At 33.8% G+C, this 20,809-nt stretch overlaps 1 protein-coding gene across 14 annotated transcripts in view; it reads right to left on the bottom strand.

Moving 5' to 3' along the window:
* The window catches only part of Adgrl2 (adhesion G protein-coupled receptor L2), a 183,910-nt gene that overhangs the window by 75,018 nt on the left and 88,083 nt on the right, over positions 1-20,809 (bottom strand). For all 14 annotated transcript variants that reach the window (XM_076863656.1, XM_076863660.1, XM_076863658.1 and 11 more), the window contains exon 3: positions 9,248-9,461. In XM_076863656.1, the coding sequence (XP_076719771.1) occupies positions 9,248-9,461 (214 nt within the window). The remainder of the gene's footprint in view (positions 1-9,247; positions 9,462-20,809) is intronic.

A 20,809-nucleotide genomic window follows, 5' to 3' on the forward strand; every position in this document is an offset into this window, starting at 1 on the left:
TAGTTGAATAAAAATACTACAAGATAGAGGACAATATATGTACCATAGAAATACTTGTGCCATCCCATTCATAACATTCATCTTTGAAATGAGAGAGCTGGAATAAATAATCCCTAAAGCTATGAAAAGAACTATAAATAGATCATTATGATATACTGAATTTATAGGTCAAATGAAGGAAATGTTCATGTTCGCTTTTATGGATTTTGATCCTAGTTCTTTACCTCTCCACTTTCAACAATAAAGATAACTATGAAAAATATAAACTGAAGCCCCATCACCAAAGTTAAAATTATGGCTTTGCTTTAAAAACTAACTTACCTTACCCTCCCCACCCTGCATCTGTCCAAAAATAAAAGAGAATTCAAAGTTTTAAGGTGTTACTCAAATGCAAGCCTCTGAAATTTCACAGACTAATCCTTACATTATATTGAAAACCAGTTATATAAATGTCCTCAGAGAAAATGGCACTGCTTCCTTGACCAAGTAACATAGGAGGTAAATCCCATCTATAATTAGGAAAGACCTGTGAAAACAAGCAATTCACATCTATACTCTTCAGTCTTCATTATCTGGGAAGGAAATTGTTTTACTAATTTTCATTTTAAAAGGAGAAACAGAGAATCCCTGTGATGCAGAAGCACTGATGTGACCACTTTTTTCCCCTTCATTTGACAAGCTAGATTGTAACGGATATTCAGATGATTTGTCTTCTAAGCCATTTTGTAATTTATTAATCTTTCTTGCACACTAAATGTGAATGTTTAATATGGTCATGTTTTTTTTACTGCCAATAGTCTCCCCTTCTATAATGAGAGCTTAGGTTTAAATGTCCATCAGTAAGTGACATGCAAAGAATGTGTCCAATTAGATATTCCAATTTGAGCTTTAATGGTTATTTATTACTATCTTTAGGTTCACGAATCTATACTTGTACCCTCTCAGTTCCTTGGCCAAAGATATGTGGTTGTAATTCCAGTTAGTTGTCTTAAAACAACTCAGTGGCAAGTGAGAGAATTAGTGGAAATCCATCAACTAACAGAAAATAACCTAAGTACATCACATGGAAATGATGTGTTAGTAGCATCACAGTTATTTATTTTTCCCCATATGTATTCTATCCTAATGGACAAATGGCTGATAAACCTGACACCATAGATAGATAAAAGCACTTGGGATAAATAGCATAAGGATAAGAATGTAGTTTCTCAGAAGTAGCAGGCATAGATCCTATGGGAATGAGTAAGTATACTGAACAAATACTAAGAGTATTCCTAACTAGTAAGCACTTATAATAATGTAAGAATAAAATATACCAATTCCCAAAATACTATGAAACATCAGCTTGGATGAAAAGACAGATTAGCCTGATATCTTCCTTCAGGAAAAACAAAAAAGTCTACTATTGAGAGAGTGATCTGAATACCTTTTAGGAAGGTAAATGCAATATTTATTGTTACCTATAAAAAGAGATCAGGAAACATGTATTAATAAAATAAACTCTTTAATATGCCTCTGACTTGGACACAAAGCTTCTTTATGAAGACTGAATGATCAATAAAAAAGTTGAGGGGTTTGTGTGTCAAAGAGAGTATGTACAAACTGAAATCTATAATCATGAAGTCGGCCGGAGAACGCCAGCAGAACTGTGACTGTGTTTTAATGAATTTTCTTGGCTAAATTCTGAGAAGCTTTGAAGTTCATCACTTCTTATAGTAAAGATGTGTGTGTGTGTGTGTGTTTTCAAGGATCTCATTTTTTAAATACTTTCTACGAATACCTATTAATATCGGAAAATTAAAACGTAACAACTGAAATTCAAAGTTATTTAAGAATACAATTTTATAAAATTTCACTAAGGTATTAATCACTCAATATATAGACAATCTCAGATTTCAGCCCCTGTGGCAAATAATTCAAACCTTTTTCAAAGGCTCACAATGTAAGAAAAGTTATAATGTATTGCCACTCCTTCCCATGGATGTTTTAAAAATCAGTGAGAATACACATGCAGGGATGAAATGAAATGTACTGTCTAAAATGACAAGGATTCTTTAAATATAATGAAAGGAAGTTAGAATATGATGAGTTCCACTTTTCTGTACATCTCTAACTGATATTCAGTAACCTTTTAAAAATATAAGCTATGGCCTAATTACACCATACTTCCCACCCAATGGAGGGTCCCTAGTTACATTCCCTGCCTAGTAGCAGGGACAGGCAGGTGGCCTGGCAAAGGGAAAGATCACTCTGCACATTACAGAAGGCATAGTTCTTTCCAGGCAGACTTACTTGTTACCAAATGCTATAATTGACACTTTAAATTTTCTGGTCTCGCTTTGCATGATGATTATGTAATGAAACAAAAGAAAACAATTCACACGTTCCTTTAAACTCTCAGGGGCAAAAGAAAATTTCTTGGGTTAAAAATGTTAAATAAAATGTAATTATCATACATAGAATAACAGGTTAGGCCTTGATCAGTTTATACAGAGAAAAAAGTCAAGAACTGAAAATTACTGAATGGGGTATAGGAAGAAAACAGATTTATCTGGTGCCCACATCTTAGAGCCTACTTTCATCAGCCCAACCTCATTGTCACTTAGGTTAAATTAATTAAATTAATGAGTTCTAGAAAGTAGATAGTTTTCTCTCTCCCCTAGGATTAAAAAATCCCTGATTTATGCCTCTAATTTGTAAGTCATATATTTACTCACTACCTGGTACCATATGAATAGATAACTACCTAATTCTTGCTCAGTTATACAAGGCTGAGTACCATTTTCTTCATTTCTATCTGGAAAATCTGCTATGTTGAAAATCGTGTGTGTGTGTGTGTGTGTGTGTGTGTGTGTGAGAGAGAGAGAGAGAGAGAGAGAGAGAGAGTATTAATTTGAGCTGTCAAAAAGATCAGAAATCTTAAACATCAAGAGAAACTTATATCTCTTTTGTACTTCACTGCAGGCTTATAAGACATTTATCCTCCAATGCCAGCTGTGTTTTCCTTAAGGGCAATTTTATCTCTACCTGTTAAATACAGGTGTTCTCTAGGACTTCTATATGCTCAAACTACATAATATTGTTGGATGATATCATCTATTTACCTGAAACTATCAACTTTATGCTTATGTCTGCTTCTTCTGTATGTTCTTCTTTAACCACTCATGTGAATGGCTAAACAACCAAAATCTTATTTAATAAGAAAGCTTGGGGGTGGGAGGTTTGTTGGGTAGTGACATTGGCCAAATTATAGTTATATTGTGTGCATGTACAAATATGTAACAACAAACCCCATCATTACATACAACTGTAATGAACCAATAAAAAATATGTGGAGTAAAAATAAAAAGGCAGAAGCCTAACGAAGTCATGTTTTGATATGCTAGCCAATTGCAATCTGTGTGTATTAAAAAATTTGACTGAAAGTGTGTAAGTAACCAGGCCAATTCCCTAATCTAAGCCATACCTTTATTTTCCTTGGGACAATTCAAAAACAAGCAATCAAAAGAATCTATCTTTCAATCAATTACACAAAACACCTTTCTAACACAGAGAATAACTGAAGCACCTGTTCTCACTAACTTCTTCTGGTTAGTACTTAGTATTTTAGTGCCTCTTTGTATTTACAAAGCTACACTAATACTCATGAGATGATAAGAATTACTCTGTAAAACAGAATATATCTATGCAACTTAACTTTACACCAATATTGAAAATAAATAAAAAAATATTGACATATTTAATTTCTTTTAGGTATCTAGTCCAAAGTGCTAAAAATTTAAGGACATATTTTAAAGTATAATTAAAAACATCAAACTACCTTGCTCACAATGGACAGATTCTCAAGTGAAGAACATAAATCGTTTGAGAAGAGGACCTTGGGTACAATTTAGTACATTGGTTTAAGACACCTACTCGATTGTACCCAAGTATTGCAAAGAACAACACTACTTAGCTAAATTCTAATTTACTTATTAATCAATTACTTCACAGTAATAGCAGAAATATTTTTGTGAATAAATTCAAAATGTTATAATTCATTGTTATTTTAAGTTGCCCCATAACAATTACCTTCAGAGAGTGCTAAAAAAATTTTTTTTTAATCTGCAATGGTGACTATTCTGTAATGTATTAAAATATAAATCATTTTAAGAAAGAATTTCATTTCATACTTTTTAGGATGAGCTACTCAGAATATTTAAAAGCAAACATAAAATTTGAGCATTCCTAATATGAAAATCAAATCTTTGAACTGTTCCAAATTCAAATATTCAGATGGAGAATTTTCAGTTTTAGACTTTCAGATTAGGATGGTCAACTAGTAACGTCTGTGCATATATTCTACAATCAAATATCTGAAATACCTCTGATCCCAAGCAATTCAAAGAATACTGTCAGTTATTAAGAGAGCTTTAGTTTTATACTTTTAAACTGAATAGAAAATAGAAAATATGAAGTGAATAGAAATACTTTTATGATCACAAATATGAATTACAAGTTAATTTATTTACTTCATTCTAAACTGCTAAAGTGGAAACAGTAGAGGAGAGGGATGAAAAAACTTGAAATGCAAAGCAAAAAATACTGTAATTGGTACTTAAATTTCTTGATTTCCATCATTATATGCAGAAAGTGGTGCTTTCAAATTTAATGGAAAAAGTCTAATGTTCTCATTTGAGCTTTCCATAGAGAAACTTCTATATTAAATAATACTCTCTCTCTCTTTATTGCATTACTTTTTTAAAAAATCACATTTTTTGAGGAGTACAAATATAAAAACTTGCTAAGTTATTAGGGGCCTGATGTTTTTTAAAGAGCCAAAATAGTCTACACTTTCAAATATAATTATTCATGGGCTGGGATTGTGCCTCAGCAATAGAGTGCTCGCCTAGCTCATGCGAGGCCCTAGGTTCAATCCTTAGCACCACATAAAAAAATAAATAAATAAACAGATAAAATAAAGGTTATAATAATAATAACTATTATTATCATTCACAATAATACAGGGGCAAAAATGCTGCCCTCTTGTTTCTCTTATAGCTATTTGAAATGCTATACTGAATGGCAGTCTTATTTAAAGGTTCATGTTCTGACACACAGAGTCTGGGGTGCTTACAAGCTACCACTAATTTTAAAATCATCTTATGAACCTAATTTTGAAATCACCTTAACTTTGTCTTTCTTTTAAGTAAAATGTTTGTGTTTCAACTGTCATTCTGATTATTAAATAATTATAACCCCTGTGTAATACAACTTAAAAGGGGGGATTAACCATTAATAGTTTTATTACCTTTTTATCTGTTCCAATACATCATATACTATTTGAGGTTTTGATAAGAAGGGTAGAGAGAACAACTACTTATGTTCATAGAATTTAAATACTGACAATCTCTAGATCTTGCTAAAGCATTCACATATCTAGAAATGCAGTTGCACATTCATAAAATAAATGATGAAAATAACTTGACATTTTATTTTGCCTGTTTTCTATAACATGTAATGATATTCATATGAGCAAGCATAAGTTTGACATATGTAACTGGGTATCTGCTGTGTACTTAAGTGCATATAATAACAGGCAAACAAAAATTAGCTACAATGTACAAGACCATAAAGCCAGTTCTTTCAAACATTTTCTTTGTACCAACTTCCACTGCTTTTTATTTGTTAGCCTAGTAAAAATAGGTAATCATCAATAAAACTTCTTCACTTCCTATCTCTTTCCAGTCTGCTTTTCAGATGCCTAATTCATAATACTAGCACTGAACAAACAGATCAACATGTGAAGAATAAATAAATGGTTGTTTCTGAGTATGAATCTTATAGTCTCCCTGACATAAGCAGTTCCCAAATTTTGAAATACTGAGTACAAAATGTTCTACAGGTTTAGCATTCCTCATCCAAAAAGTTTGAGACCAAAAACATTTCAGATTTTCAGTACTTTGGATAATAATATTATCCAAAATGTACAAAGTAAATCTTGAAACCTAACCCAATCTAGATATATACAATTAGATATTGTGAAGATCCAAACATAAAATTTGCATATGTTTTAAAAGTATCTTATATATACAGTCTGAAGATAATTCTACACAATACTTTGAGTGGGTCTATGTTTTGACTGCAACCTGTCAAAGGATTTCAGATTTTGAGTATTTCAGATTTTGGATTTTCAGGTCACTGTGATTTCATGGATCACAATTCTCAACTTACATAGTTCATAAAAGATTTATGTTTTAAATAAGAATACATTTAAAACATAATTTATTTTATGCAAATGAGATTTTGACTAATTATTAACAAAATTCATTAAGAATTGAAAGTAAAAACATTTTGGTGGGAATCTTTCAAAAGTACACTTATATGTTTTGGTTTCTTAAAAAGTCCTGATGAACAGTATCAGCATTTTAAATAGCAAGTTACTATATAACGTACTACTTTCTGCAGTTAATGAACTAGGACTTAGTGGAGAAATAAAACTGATCAAATTCAATTATCAAAGTGTACTTCTCAACCCAGGAATTCAGGTATTTTATAGTATCTGAAGGTGTATGTACACACGCTTAAGACTCCTTTTCCTACCTTATTGAATGGTGATCTGTTTAAAGTTAGCTAAAGACCAATTTATAACCAAAACAAAAAATATAGTGCCTTAGACATTCAATGATATCACATTTTATATTGCCCTGAAATTTAATTTTCCTGCTTGTGGGAGGTAAGGGTGGGGGTGGGAATGGGATTCTGAACTTCAAGGAAAAGACAATCTGCCTTATGCCTTGTCTTAAAAATAATCTAAAGCAATGTACAAGGTAATAAAAAAGAAAGGAATTGTTTGAATTATAAAGAGTAGAATCTTATTCGAATGTTTACCCCTATTGATATGCTCTTTAAAAATAGAGGAAATCTCACTTACTACTCAGAAATATGTTCCCCACATTAACATATGTGTTAGATTGATGGCACTCTATACTCCTCTAAATTAAGATGCAATCATGAGTGAAAAAAGCTCAATCTGTTAGGAAAGACCACCAGAAGTTGTCTGAACTGTTGAGAGGACTTTATCCATAGAGTGTATACTCATCTATGTACTCCTGTAACCTGAAAGTATTGTTTTGTTATGTTTGCTCTAGTTATGGATCAAGAGCATGAGAAGTCCAAAAACTGGAAGAAAATATTTGGAAAAGATATAATTCTTTCTTTTAATATTATCCAAAATATACAAGGTAAATTTTGAAACCTAACAATAAGAAAAGAAACAAGCTATTAGAGAAATGAACTTAGACTAAATAAACACTTCACTAGGGAAGACTTCCAGAGGGCAATATGCATGAGAAGATGTATAACACCTTTCATCATTAGGGAATTATAAATTAAACCAAGGAGATAGACGGTACCACTGCCTATGAATTATATTGGCTAAATCCAAACATGGTCAGTACCAAGTGCTGACAAGGGTGTGAAGTAAGAAGCATTCCCATTCATTGATGGTGGGGATCCAAAATGATACAACCACTTTGGAAGACAGCTTGACAGTTTCTAATCAAAGTATATGTACTCCTACTATAAAACCCAGCAATCACAGTCTTTGTAATTACCCAAAAGGCCTGAAAACATGTCCACAATAAAAACCTGCACACAGATATTTACAATAGCTTTATTCATAAATGCCAAAACTTGAAAGATATCAAAATGCCCTTCAGTATTTAAACAGAAAAATAAACTGTGGTAGTGTCTGGTCAATGGAATATTACTCCCTGCTAAGAATAAATGAACTATGAAGGAAGAAAAGACATGGCAAAAATTTAAATGCATATTATTAAGTGAAAAGAAGCCAATCTGAAAAAGCTATATATGATTCTAACTATATGACAGTACAGAACTATAGGCACAGTAAAAAGACAAGGAACTATCAGGAGTCATTGGGGAAAAAGTGGGGGGAAAAGAGGAATAGCACAGAGAATTTTTAGGGCAATGAAACTATTCTGTGTGATACAATGGTGGACACCTGTTGTTAAACAATTTATAAAACTCAGAGAGTGCAAAACACCAAGAAAGACTCTTAGCGTGATTAAACTATGATCACAGGCATAGTGGTGCACACCAGTAATCCCAGCAACTCTGGAGGTGGAGGGAGGAGGATCACAAGTTCAAGGACAGCTTCAGCAACTTAATGAGAAACCTGTCTCAAAATTTAAAATAATTAAAAAGCCTGAGGATGTATCTCACAGATAAGTGCCCTGGGTTTAATTCCCAGTATACTCCCACCCTCACCGCCAAAAAAAAAAAAAAAAGCATGAACAAAACAAAAGATAACAATGAATTTTGGAGGTAAGGATGTGTATGTTGGTTCACAGACTTTAACAAACATACAGCTTTAGTAAAAGATACTGAAAACGTACTGTGCTTATGTGAGGATCGGAGTTATATGGGAACTCTGTACTTTCTGTTCAATTTTACTAGAATTTAAAATTGCTTTTAAAAACTAAAGATTGGGCTAGGGTTGAAGCTCAGTGGTAGAGCACTTGCCTAGCATGAGTGAAGCACTAGGTTCGATCCTCAGCACCACATTAAAAAACTAAATAAAGTTATTGTGTCCATCTACAGCTAAAAATATTTTTTAAAAACCAAAAAACTAAAGCTTACTATTTATTTATTTATTTGGGAGGGGGGATACTGGGGATTGAACTCAGGGGCACGTGACCACTGAGCCACATCCCCAGCCCTATTTTATATTTTAATTTACAGACAGGGTCTCACTGAGTTGCTAAGGGCCTCACTTTTGCTGAGGCTGGTTTTGAACTTGCTATCCTCCTGCATGAGCCTCCCAAACCACTGGGATTACAGGCATGTGCCACTGCACCAGGATAAGGCTTACTTTTTTAAAAAGCTAAGGAGCACCTATTGACAAAGACCTAAACATTTAAACCTTCTTAATTATTACATAAAATACTTCAAATTTTTGAAGCTCTAAAAAAGATTACATTTGAATTATTATTCTTCCTCTTTTATAATATATAAAAGATTATGTAGTATATAATCCTTCTTTCAGACTATATTAAAATAATATACAAGTCTGAATATTGTAGAAAACAAAGTAAAAATCAACCGTAGTGTGATAAAAATCCAACTCAGTTTCATACATAAACTGAGATATGGGCTGTGTCTATTCATTTTGGAATCACATTAATTTCACAAACTTGGATAAACATATTAGACAAAACGCAACCATAAGTACATGAATATTTACCTTTGAGTCATGATTTTGAAGGCATCTGGGAGGTAGCAGTCTGTATTCTCCATCTGAAATGGGTCCGCATCACAAATCTTGTCATCTGTCCTACCGTAGTTCGCGCTCTCGATCATGATGACATCACTGCCTGGGCAGCGCAGATCTATGGAATAACCTTCACAGGACAGTTCTCGCCTGACTAACCCAAATGGTAAAGCTGCTCTGCTGAAACCTTAAAATAAGAAAATTAGACTTTAATTAATTTGTGAAACTATTTTAACAATACACTTTCCAATAATATGATTCACATCTACAGTCAAAAGATGTCAGAAATTCATTTAACTCCAAGTCTGAAATTTATTATCAGTTTGCTTTAATAGATCTTTACTTGGACTCGTCCTTATAAGATACTTTAAAATGACTCAAACAAAATATTTTCTGCATGACCTAGTGTAAACACAAGCTAAAGAGCTCCTTTTCAGTAAATCCAAAGAAAAATGACAAATTTGATCAACTGTATATACAGTGACAAGTTTTACAAATATCATAAATAAACCTTAATCAAGGAAAACTTTTCGTTTGTGCAATGGATTACAAGTTCTGTTATACTTTCTTGTTTAATGTATACATATAAATTTGCTATCAGCATCATTATCCCCAAAATACCTTTGTCTTAGCAGTTCTTCCCCAAAATAAGTAAGATACTTAAGACAGTGGAACACAGCTGTTAACCTTTTCAACTTATAGACACTGACATGGCTGAAAGGATTCAACAGACAAAGGAAACATTATTGCTCCAATCAAATCAATTAAAAGACCCAAAATGGCAAAATTTCTCTAAGCTTCAGGGTTGTAATCTGCAAAATGAAGATGAAACATCTGTGATATTATTTTTCCTACCTGTATGGCTCTAAAATGATGAGAAGTGTGCATTAAAATACTTAAAATGCTATATGAATTTACTTATTGTATATCCAGTCAAGTGTAGACAACCACTGTTCGTGTGTGCCGCAAAAAAAAAGTTCTTGAATAGAATAATAGGTTACAATTTGAAGTCTGAATTACAATTTTCAAATAGGGTTCCCCTAAAGCTACAGAACATAGGACAAAAGGTAAAAAAGAAAGCCAAGGATAGCAAATATGTCTCTGGGGGGACAAACATCTGTGCTATGCCAGCCTGGTAGGTACTTATGGATCAGCCTCCACATCAAAACTCTCGTGCATGAAATTTTTATTTCAGTTCTCTAGGTTGTCACCATCTATAGTATTCCTGTTATAAAAGACAATGCTTTATTTTTATCTTTATACTTTCAGTTACTCTGCATGATATAACTTATCCCATGTGTCTGAAAAACCAGCCTCTATCTCAGAGCAAAGCCTGTCCAAGGAAGGGACATGGCCTTTGTCCTTGGAAAAACCCACAGAGCACTCCTAGGAACATTCCCACCCTGCTAAGTTGTTTATCTACAAATAACAGGAGAGATCTGCTGCACCAGGTGTCCCTGACTCAGTCAGGCTAGGTGGGGATCCATAGCAGCCCCCTAGCAGCCACCAATCAGCATGAGACAGGGAAATACCTGGGATACCAGATGATCCTCCCAGTATTTTATGGTGGTTGATAACAAGTTGGGAAACCATGTAGTTCAGCACGTACACCCCTCTTGACTTAAACCAATCAGTTCAAATGAATACCCCTTTTGTACTGACCAATCACCCCTACCCAACTTGTTCCCGCCAGTAAATGTGCTAATCATGTTTTAGAGTTGTTATTTGATTTTCCCATGGTGTGTGATGATTTGCTATGATGTATGTGAAGTCCCTGCCCTCTCCAAAGAATGTATAAAACTGCTGCAAACCCTGGGCTCGCGGCCTCTCAGCGTCACCAGTTGCTGTGTGTGTGCGCGGAGGACCAAGCTAGCTTGCAATAAACACCTCTTTGCTGCTTACATCGATCTTGGGTCTCTGGTGGTCTTTGGGGGTCCCGAATTCGAGCATAACATGTCCTATTGGGTGGTCCTGACACTCAAAATCAAAAGTAACATCCAGCTTGAAGAGCTGGGTTGTGTCCAGGTCAACCCAATGCCAAAAACTGTTCTTTGAATCCTTATTGTACAATGCTTCTTACTAATTCAATGGAAGAGAAAGTCACCTAGACAAAAATGCACCTTCTTTCCAAGATACAAATAATGTTCTTAATGGGTTAATGGGTCACATATTAGTGTGATCTTGACTGGCAACTCTCAAACCTGGCTGACTGCTTAGTTCTACTGAGAAAACTAAAGGTGTAACTGGATTGAACAGGAAGTGGGTGGGGTGGGGAATGTGATATCTGAAACCTGGAAACCATCAGGGGATCATGGTAAACTATTAAAATTACTAAAACAAAATATTTGAGTAAAAAAAAAAAAAAAAAAACCTGGGCAGGCTTTTACTGAGATCTGTGGTATTATGAGCACATTGAACATATATGTGAGGCACACTGTCAATGAAGAGGAAACACAGAAAAGAGCAAACAAAACCAGACAAATGTCAGGACAATAGCAGTAAACAAGCCCAACTTTGAAAGATGGGGTGTGTGTGTGTGTGTGTGTATGGAGGCGGTGGGGGGGGGGGGGACAGACAACAGCAATTTCCTCCTTTCCTGTCAAATAACTAAGCTTAAATCAGTACTATTATATAAATACTTTCAATTAAAACAAATTTAGAAGCTGATATTTATTTGTGGAAAAAGGAAAAAGCTATGTGGAACCTCAAACAAGTGACATTAAATAATATTTTAGAGTACAATCTACTTTAAAGGCAGAGGTGATTTGCAATTTTAATTCCATAATAAAACAGAATAAATCATATTATTAGAAAATGTGAGGAATATTAGAACATGCTATTAAAAGACTGGCTTGGAGCCATAATTCAAAATTCTTACTGTTTTGTCAGAAACACAGAATTGATTATGAAGCTCTTTGATTTTTAAACTGAGCCCTTTAATTTTTATTGTTGTTAGTTTGCAGGATCACAAACATGGCTGTAAGTGAAGCTTTTCATGACTGAGCTTCAAGTTGTATTCCAGACCTACTGAATTCGAATCTCCAGGTTCAGATAAAGATGGGATGCACTGGGGGTAAGGCTACAGGTGGGGTATTAATCTACAACGCACTGACAAAACAACTAAGATGTAACAAGATTTTCTCTAAGGCCTTTTAAAAGTAATATTTTATTTCTCTACTGAGATTTCGTATTTGTTAAATTATTGTCGTAATGTTTCCTCTTAATTCTCTAATACAGTTTTACTGTAATCGTTGCACATATTCATAATAGATGCTTTGAAAAGTTTTCCTGCTGAATCTATCATCTGGGTCTACATGAGAAGCAGTTTCTATGGAATGCTTTTTCTCCTGACTATGGATCAATTTTCCTGTTTCTTTGTGTATCTTGTGAACTTTCTGTTGTTTTTGAAAACTATACATTCCAAATAATATTCTGTTATTAATCCACCAACTGTGGATTCATATTACTTTCCCCAGAGAAACTGTAGCTGTTGTGTTTTCTTTTTAGTGTCCTGACTTGATCTACAAAATCTGTCTCCACCACTGTGTACAGCTACCGACATCTCTGCTTGTTGCTTTGTTTTTACCTTTTAGCCGAGGTTCCTAGAAGTTACCCTGTCTTCATATAGCTCAGTGGTCAGCCAATGATCAGACATAAACTTTGCACAAAAACTATGAGCCCATAGTAATGTTCCACTCTGCTGATATGGGTGTTGGGAAGAGTATTCAAAGTTCAGATAGTTTTCAAACCAGCCTGCTATTTGCTTTCTGCCAGCCCTATCACACCTCTCTGTACAGGTGTGCATCTTCCTAGTTAGTCAAGAATGATTAAAGATCTAGTGGCTCCTCATTTCCTGGTGGTGCCTGCATAGTGCTTTGTAACTTGGACCACAGCAAATGGTAGAAGAGCTACCATGTGGGGAGAGGCAGGGGCAGATGTTTATTTCCTACAGCATCTACTGTTTTTATTGACAATGCTCTTGGGTCTTGGTTTCCACCCTGAACTTCGAATCAAGTCAACTGTCTCTGGCAGCAAAGTCACTGCGTTGGAAGGCCAGCCTTCTTCTGATGAAGCTACTACAATGACAGCTAACCATGAGAGATGAGGGGCAGGAGCAGCCTCACACTGGAAGGCTTTCAACTTCCACTGCTCATAGTGGAAGTTCTAACAGATTTTCAATAAATGTATGCTCCCCACTAGTTGTTTGGCTTTAGTTAATTTTCAGAGGCCAAAATGATTGCTTTTGACAATTCTGTCCAATTTTACATTTGTTTTGGGGAGAAGAAGATTCTCTGTACCATCATTGACACAAGTTCCATTAAGAACTTTACAAGTATTTCCTAACTAAAAGTCCTCAAACCAACCATACAGATAGGTACTACTGTGATCACCATTTTACAGAGAAGGAAACTGAGGTACAGAATGACTATATTTTCGATGATTACATATCCAGTAAGAATGAAATTAAGACCTGAAACTCAGCCAATTGTAGATGACAGAGTTATGGTATAATGGGTGCCTTCAGTATTGGGTGAAGAAGAGGAGCAGAAAAGTAAAGAGTATATCACATGGCCAAGCATTCAAATAAATGGCTCAGTCAACATAATCAACATCAAGAAATCCCTAAATTAAAGACTTTTAACCACACCATTACTATGATATTTATTTTAAACTCTATTTTTAATCTCTTTTTATTTCAACAAAGAAAAAAACCCAAAACATCCCAACAAGCAAAGCATAATACAATCCATCTTGCAATCTTGACAATTGAAGACAGAACTGGTGGGAAGCCCAGTGAGCAAAACAAAACAAAACAAAACAAAAAAACAATATTGCAGCTTTATGCTGTGCAAATGTGAATATCACCAAATAGTAGTGTTTACAGTAAAAAGAACTGTTTTGCTCCATTTCTCCAATGAGAACAAATGATTCTGAAGAGACAGCCTCCCCTCCTCAAGCTACAGAATGTCAAGCAGTAACTCTCTGTGCTTTAGGATAGTGACTGGGAAAAAATACCTCCCAGCAACAGGTGCTGGGACACAGGACTGAAATCATTCACATTCAGGGGAGAAGTCCTAATGAACAGATGCACTGCTACTGTGGGAATCCTAAGACCAGAATTGGAATTCCGTCACTGGATTTCCAATCATGTATAAACATTTTTACAAAATCATAGGATGCTCTGACACCAAATAGTATGCATACTTTGTTGTAATGGACTTCAAGCACTTGATTAGAAACATTTTGCTTTTCTCCCATTATCTCTGCTCAGTCTATCCTTTACACATTTTTATAAAATCATGCATTCCTATAACAAGTGTTATTAAGCTGTAATATAAAAATTTCAACTTTTCTGGTACTGTTTTCCTTAATTACTTTGAACTAAACCCTGTCATGGATGCTACTGTTCATGCTGTCTGAGGGCCCCTGGAAGCACAATGCTTTTTGATTATCAGGGACCTCTATGGGACTGAGGCTGTGACTCCAAGCTGTATTGAAACATTAACTCAAGCCACAGTCTATTATGAGAGAAGGCATATGAAGTCTCTGAATTATTCTTATTTATATATGTTAATGATATTTCTTCCTAAAATGGAAATGAGTGTTAAAAGTAAATCTCAAAGATAAATTAATTCACTAATATTTCAACTGTTCCATTTATCTCTGCATATTCATGGAGTCATTGGAACACAGTTTTAAAATTCAAGGATGTATAATAAAACTTTTTATATCAAAAGCTGTGTGTTAAAACCCTGTTTTATTTAAATTTATAGAAGGTCACTCTGTTTTTCCATTTATTTGATTAGTTCCATTTCAGAAATAGCTATCAATCAAATCCTAAAATAACTCTTTTGTGTTCATTAACACATAATTCTCTTGCAGATCTGAAGTATGTGACAAGACTAAACTGTGACAGGCAGAGGGTTTAAAAAAAAAAAAACACACATGTCACCTATAACCCTGTTTTCATGCTAAAAGAAAATAAAAGAATACAATTGTTACTTTGTAACATAAGCACACTGGCCAAAAAAACACCAATTTGTACCCAAATCCGGTTAGTGTGAAACATCAACCAAATCCTCCCAGAAATATGGAACTTTTGTAACAGAAAATGCTCAATTTAAAATCATGTTAACTACAAAATAATTAGCTGAATATAAATAAGTAATAATATGCCTTAGCTTCTTGTGTCATTTTTATTAAAAAGTTCTATTCATCTTAGATAAATTTCAAAAAAAATGAATTGGATGTTTTAAATTATGAAGCATTTTTTAATTCTAGAAAAAAATGTTTGCAGTTTATTTAAATATTTACAATATTTTGTTATGCAAAATCAGTTTGTCAAAAATGCTGTTTTCCATTAGAAATACATTAAAAATATCTAAGAACTGTGTAATAAAAAAATTAAGACAAAAAAATGGACAAAAATCAAATTACATAAACCTCAAGAAAAAAAGCTTTAACTTTGATATTTGCTAAGAGTCCCAAATTCTAGATACTTGGGATGCTCTAAAGTAAAAAAAAAAAAATGTACTTGTACCATATCTTCAGCTGTTAAGTTCAAATATTGCCACTTCTGACAAGTCTCTCAATATTTTAAAGAGAAAGTATGCACTATGAGTCCTTCAAAACATTTGGGATTAAACTCCTTATGAGAAAGAAACTGATCGTGCCCATTTAAAAATTTCTAAATTATCTACCACTAAGTAATAATTAACAAGTACCATTTTAAAACAGTAATTTCAGTTATAAAATACTATTTATTTAATACTAAACTTTAAAAGGAAAATTCCTGACAAGCTTATCTATTAAAAATAGCATAAGTCACAAAAGAGACACTCTTGATAGTCTCAGCACAGAGCTGCAATTTTTCCAAAGTTCACATGTATAATAATACTTTAATTCCAATATTCTTTTTTTTTTAATTGACTGAATTTCATATCAATCCTCAATATCACACAACTACCCAATGCCAATGTTTAAACTACTCACTCCACACAGGATGTTCTGCTCATCTTCTATTAGGCAACAATTAGCCTTTATGATCCAGTTCAAGGCATCCTTGACCATAGAGAAAGGAAATCTGACCTCAGGTATAGGCCACCAATTTCTTCCAATAATTGCCTAGCACCTACTATGTGCCTGTGTTCTTTTAGACACCAGGGATATAAAGTAAACAGAAATGAAAATGATCCTTGTGTGAGGGTAATAAAGATGCACTATCTACCTGGTTCAACACTAGAATGCCAAAACTTCATAAAAAGACAGTTTGTAGTATTCTTCACAGAGGACACAAAATAAAGATATGTTAAATAAATGGGTGTATTAATGAAATCAGTGTGCATAATTGTGAGCTCTTCTAACAGAGTAGAAAACATGCTCTGAATTTGTATTTCTTCCCATTCTGGACTTTGAGATTGCAATGGAACGGGAATAAATTCTATTTATTTTTATACCCTTGATTTTCAACAAAGTACCTGGAACCCAGCAGGCATTCAATTTTCACTGTATTTTGCCATTTGCTTCATACTTTAATTCCTATATTCAAAAAGATGTCAAATATACACTAGAATATAAAATTATTTTAAGAAAAAAAAGCCTCTACAGTTTTATCTTTATTTATATTAAAATTTTCTGATATTACATTTAAGTATGCATATTATCAGAAAATATTTTATAAAAAATATAAATGTAAAGAGATAAAAATATAAACACGACAAAGATATCTTCACAAGAGCTCTCTATTCAATGAGATTCCAATTTAAAAATGTGCCCTTGACTGACTAACTTCTAGAATTCAAAATATCCCAGAGTTGGGATCATTAATCATTTAAAAGAAAAAAAGGAAACTAGTAACTTTACACTGTCTCCCCTCCATTTCCCTCCCAGGGAAATAGGAACTATTGTTTACAATTCTAATTTTTTATACTTATTTAAAAACCAGTTTAACCTTAAGAAGTTAGCATCAGAAATGCAATTTCTTAGGTTGTTCACATTGTATTACCAAATTAAAGTTCTGAAGTAATTCTGTATAATTTATTCACTGTCAACAGAGAATAATTACAGAATAACAAAACACCAATTTCATCATTTCAGGTAAGACAATTTCTTTCTACCTCTATATTGATTATTTAATATAATCTTCTATTTAATGATTTCTTTTATTATCCTTTTGTTATCAGAAATTCCATTAACTTTTCCACCCAGCCTCAGAGTACTAATGACTGACCCAAGCCGTGCTTAGCTAAATAGAATTCTTTTCCTTTCCTGTCACTGTATTAAAGTCTGATGAATAAAACTAATCAGAGCAGAGACTTCATTTGAAGGATTTCCCAGGCAGGTCTCCCAGATCAAAAAGTGTTAAAATTTGGATTCTGCATCTTTTTGTTATTACCATGCTATATTTAAACATAAACAACAATATTTTTTAAGTCACAAAACTACTACCCAAAATTTCATTTGCAAAAAGGTATATTTAAACTAAATTGAGAATGTATGTAAGGTTTACATGTCAATGTGCTTTTATTAGGCAAGAACAAACTCTAAATATGTGAAGGAGTTCCCTGAGAACTCCTTCTTCATCAAAGGTATCTGTAAGGGGTCCAATTAATATTAACCCCAGAAGTTAAGAGTTAACAACATTGAAACTGCACTAAAACCACCCCCTCATTTCTCTCCTTCCCACACAGGAATCCAAAGGCAATCACTTCAACCACAGCTGACTCAAACACACGTCCTACAGGAGAAAACTGTACATTCCCAGATACATGCCTGTGAGGTATTTGCTTCACAATTCATACGGAAAAAAATAACACAAATTGAAATCAATCCACACAAAGTATTACCCACGCTAACAATTTGATCATTTAAAAAGTGCCAGATATTTAATTTCTTCTTCACTGACGAAAGGAGCAATTTCATGAACTGCTTCCTACATACTTTCCAAAAAGGCAGTGTTTTCCTCTAAGACCTCAAAGAACTTTGTAAGCCAGGACTGTTTTTTAAAGTGAGATCACTAATACTAACATATAAGACTCTCTAATAATAGAGTTATTTTTATCTCACAACCACATGCAAAGATAAACTTCTAAAAGATACATGGAGCTTATGGGAACAACTAACCAAGCAAGGAATAAGACAAAAATAATAATAGCGGGTTGGGGATATAACTTAGTTGGTATAGTGCTTGCTTCGCATGCACAAGGCCCTGGGTTCAATCCCCAGCACAACACACATACATGCACAAAAAAATAAATAATAATAATATTAGTATTAGTAGCAGTAGTGGTAGTAGTAATAGTAGTAGTATAAACAATACTCCCGTACACACCGCAATTAGTGTGCTATTACTTTTGTCAATAAATGCTCCTGGATCAATAAGAAACTGCAAAATGCCTTAATAAGAGAAATCAAATGCAGTGGTGAGCCCACTTTGTGAACCTCATCTCAAGGTGCAATGGATATGAACAAAATAATGAAGACCATCACCAAGTGGAAAACAGCATTATTCATTTATTCCTTAAGTATTTGTGTCCTTAGCACATTCTGATTCCTCCTTTAAACTATTCTGGAATAAGGCAAACAAACCATTAATACTACCTCAACACCACCATTCCCACAAACAGCAGAAAGCCCACCCAGTGTTCAAGTCTTTCCTGAAGAAAACAGATGACTTATAGAAGCACTTTACCAACTGCAATCTATGAGTTAGGACAGAAACCAAGCCCAAAATAGTATCTAGGTTATAAAATCATTTCTTAAATGACAATGTAGTAACTTTGAGTTCAGTTATTTTGGGTTTTATCATGTTTGTGCTTTGCTATTCAGATGTGTTCTTTTTTTTTTTTTTTAAAGAGAGAGTGAGAGAGGAGAGATAGAGAGAATTTTAATATTTATTTTTTAGTTTTTGGCAGACACAACATCTTTGTTTGTATGTGGTGCTGAGGATCGAACCCGGGCCACACGCATGCCAGGTGAGCGCGCTACCGCTTGAGCCACATCCCCAGCCCTGGTGTGTTCAATTTTTAATGATATGTTTTAAAGAACACACTCAAAAGTTTTCAAATCTATGTCACCATAACATTCAGGGTAGGAGTCGGGGGGAGATATATTTAATCTGATATTACAAAGTTATAAAATGTTACCTTAAAAGAGAAATAATACTACTTTTCTGCAGAGTTAAAATTATATCCTTTCTTGTATTTAACTGTCAAGCTGAACATCAAGAGAACTAAGAAACAGCATGGTAGCAGATCCAATGGTATAGGCCCTGCCCCAACACACTAAGGCCCATTGTAGTCTTTCATACCTGCTCCCTACAGGTACCAACAGTGCAGAGGCAACAGAGCAGTTCCAACTTCTAGACCCAGAGATTCTAACAAATTACAAGGAGTTCCAGGAAAAAAAGGTTCATAGGGACCCGTTTGAGCTAGTGTTGCTGTGCCCTGGTGTACGACTCTAATGCCCCTTCCCTGGTACTTTAAATGTTTATTTCCCTTTACAACTTCAGATAATTTTAATTTCATCCCTTTGATGCTGAATGTTACCGGATTTAAAAGCTTACTATTCAAGGAAGGAAGAACTACAGAAGAAAGGCTTGCTAAGGGTTCCGAGAATAATCAAATGCTTCTTATCAGAAAATGAGAGTAAGTTTAGGATTTGATTTATACTAACAGGCATGTTTTAGGAAATTACATTTCTCAAATCCATGTAGCATCATGACTAAGATGAGTAATCATGACTAATATCCATTGTGCGGATTTCCATGATTGATACGAAAGAGATAACAGTGAGCACATAAAAGAACCTGGGCAATGAATGCTAGTTCTGCCATTTCCTGACTGGAAAAATGTAAATACGTTTTCTTTACAAATGAACTTCATTTTTCTTATAAAATTGTTATATATTAATATATTTAATACAAAAATATAGTAATTACTCAAATGTTCTGCAAATAAAAGACAGATTTACTCTATCAGATTTCCCACACATTTATTCTAAATAACATTTTGACTGCTTGTTTTTCCATGATCCATGACAAAGAATGACTTTTTTTAATAATATAATGTGTTAAAAAAAATCAAAGGAACAATATTTCATGATGCATGCAAATTAGATAAAATTCACATTTCAGTGTTCTATAATAAAATTTTAATTTGTCAATAAATTTTTTAGATATTCATTTCTCTCATTATATAAATATTTATGATACCCTTGGTTATGCCTTTTGGCATACAAAGCCTAAAGTATTTACCATCTAGTCATTTACAAAAATATTTGTCAACCACTATTTCAAATAATTCAGGCAAAATAAGTGAATATTACTACAGTTTCCTCTTCTCAGTGGATGTTTTGATACTGAGTAGAAACAGTTATAGAGTCTTGCAGTTTAACTTTATCACAGAGGTAATTAAATCAGGAAGAACAAGATCATTAGAGTAAGTTCTCTGCTTACCAAAGCACTGAAAGGTGATGTAATATGGGAAGTGGGGATATGATCAGGTGGATAATTGCATTTTAAAAATGTACCATTTA

Source organism: Callospermophilus lateralis, chromosome 7, assembly GCF_048772815.1.
Source record: "Callospermophilus lateralis isolate mCalLat2 chromosome 7, mCalLat2.hap1, whole genome shotgun sequence".
Lineage (NCBI taxonomy): Eukaryota > Metazoa > Chordata > Mammalia > Rodentia > Sciuridae > Callospermophilus > Callospermophilus lateralis.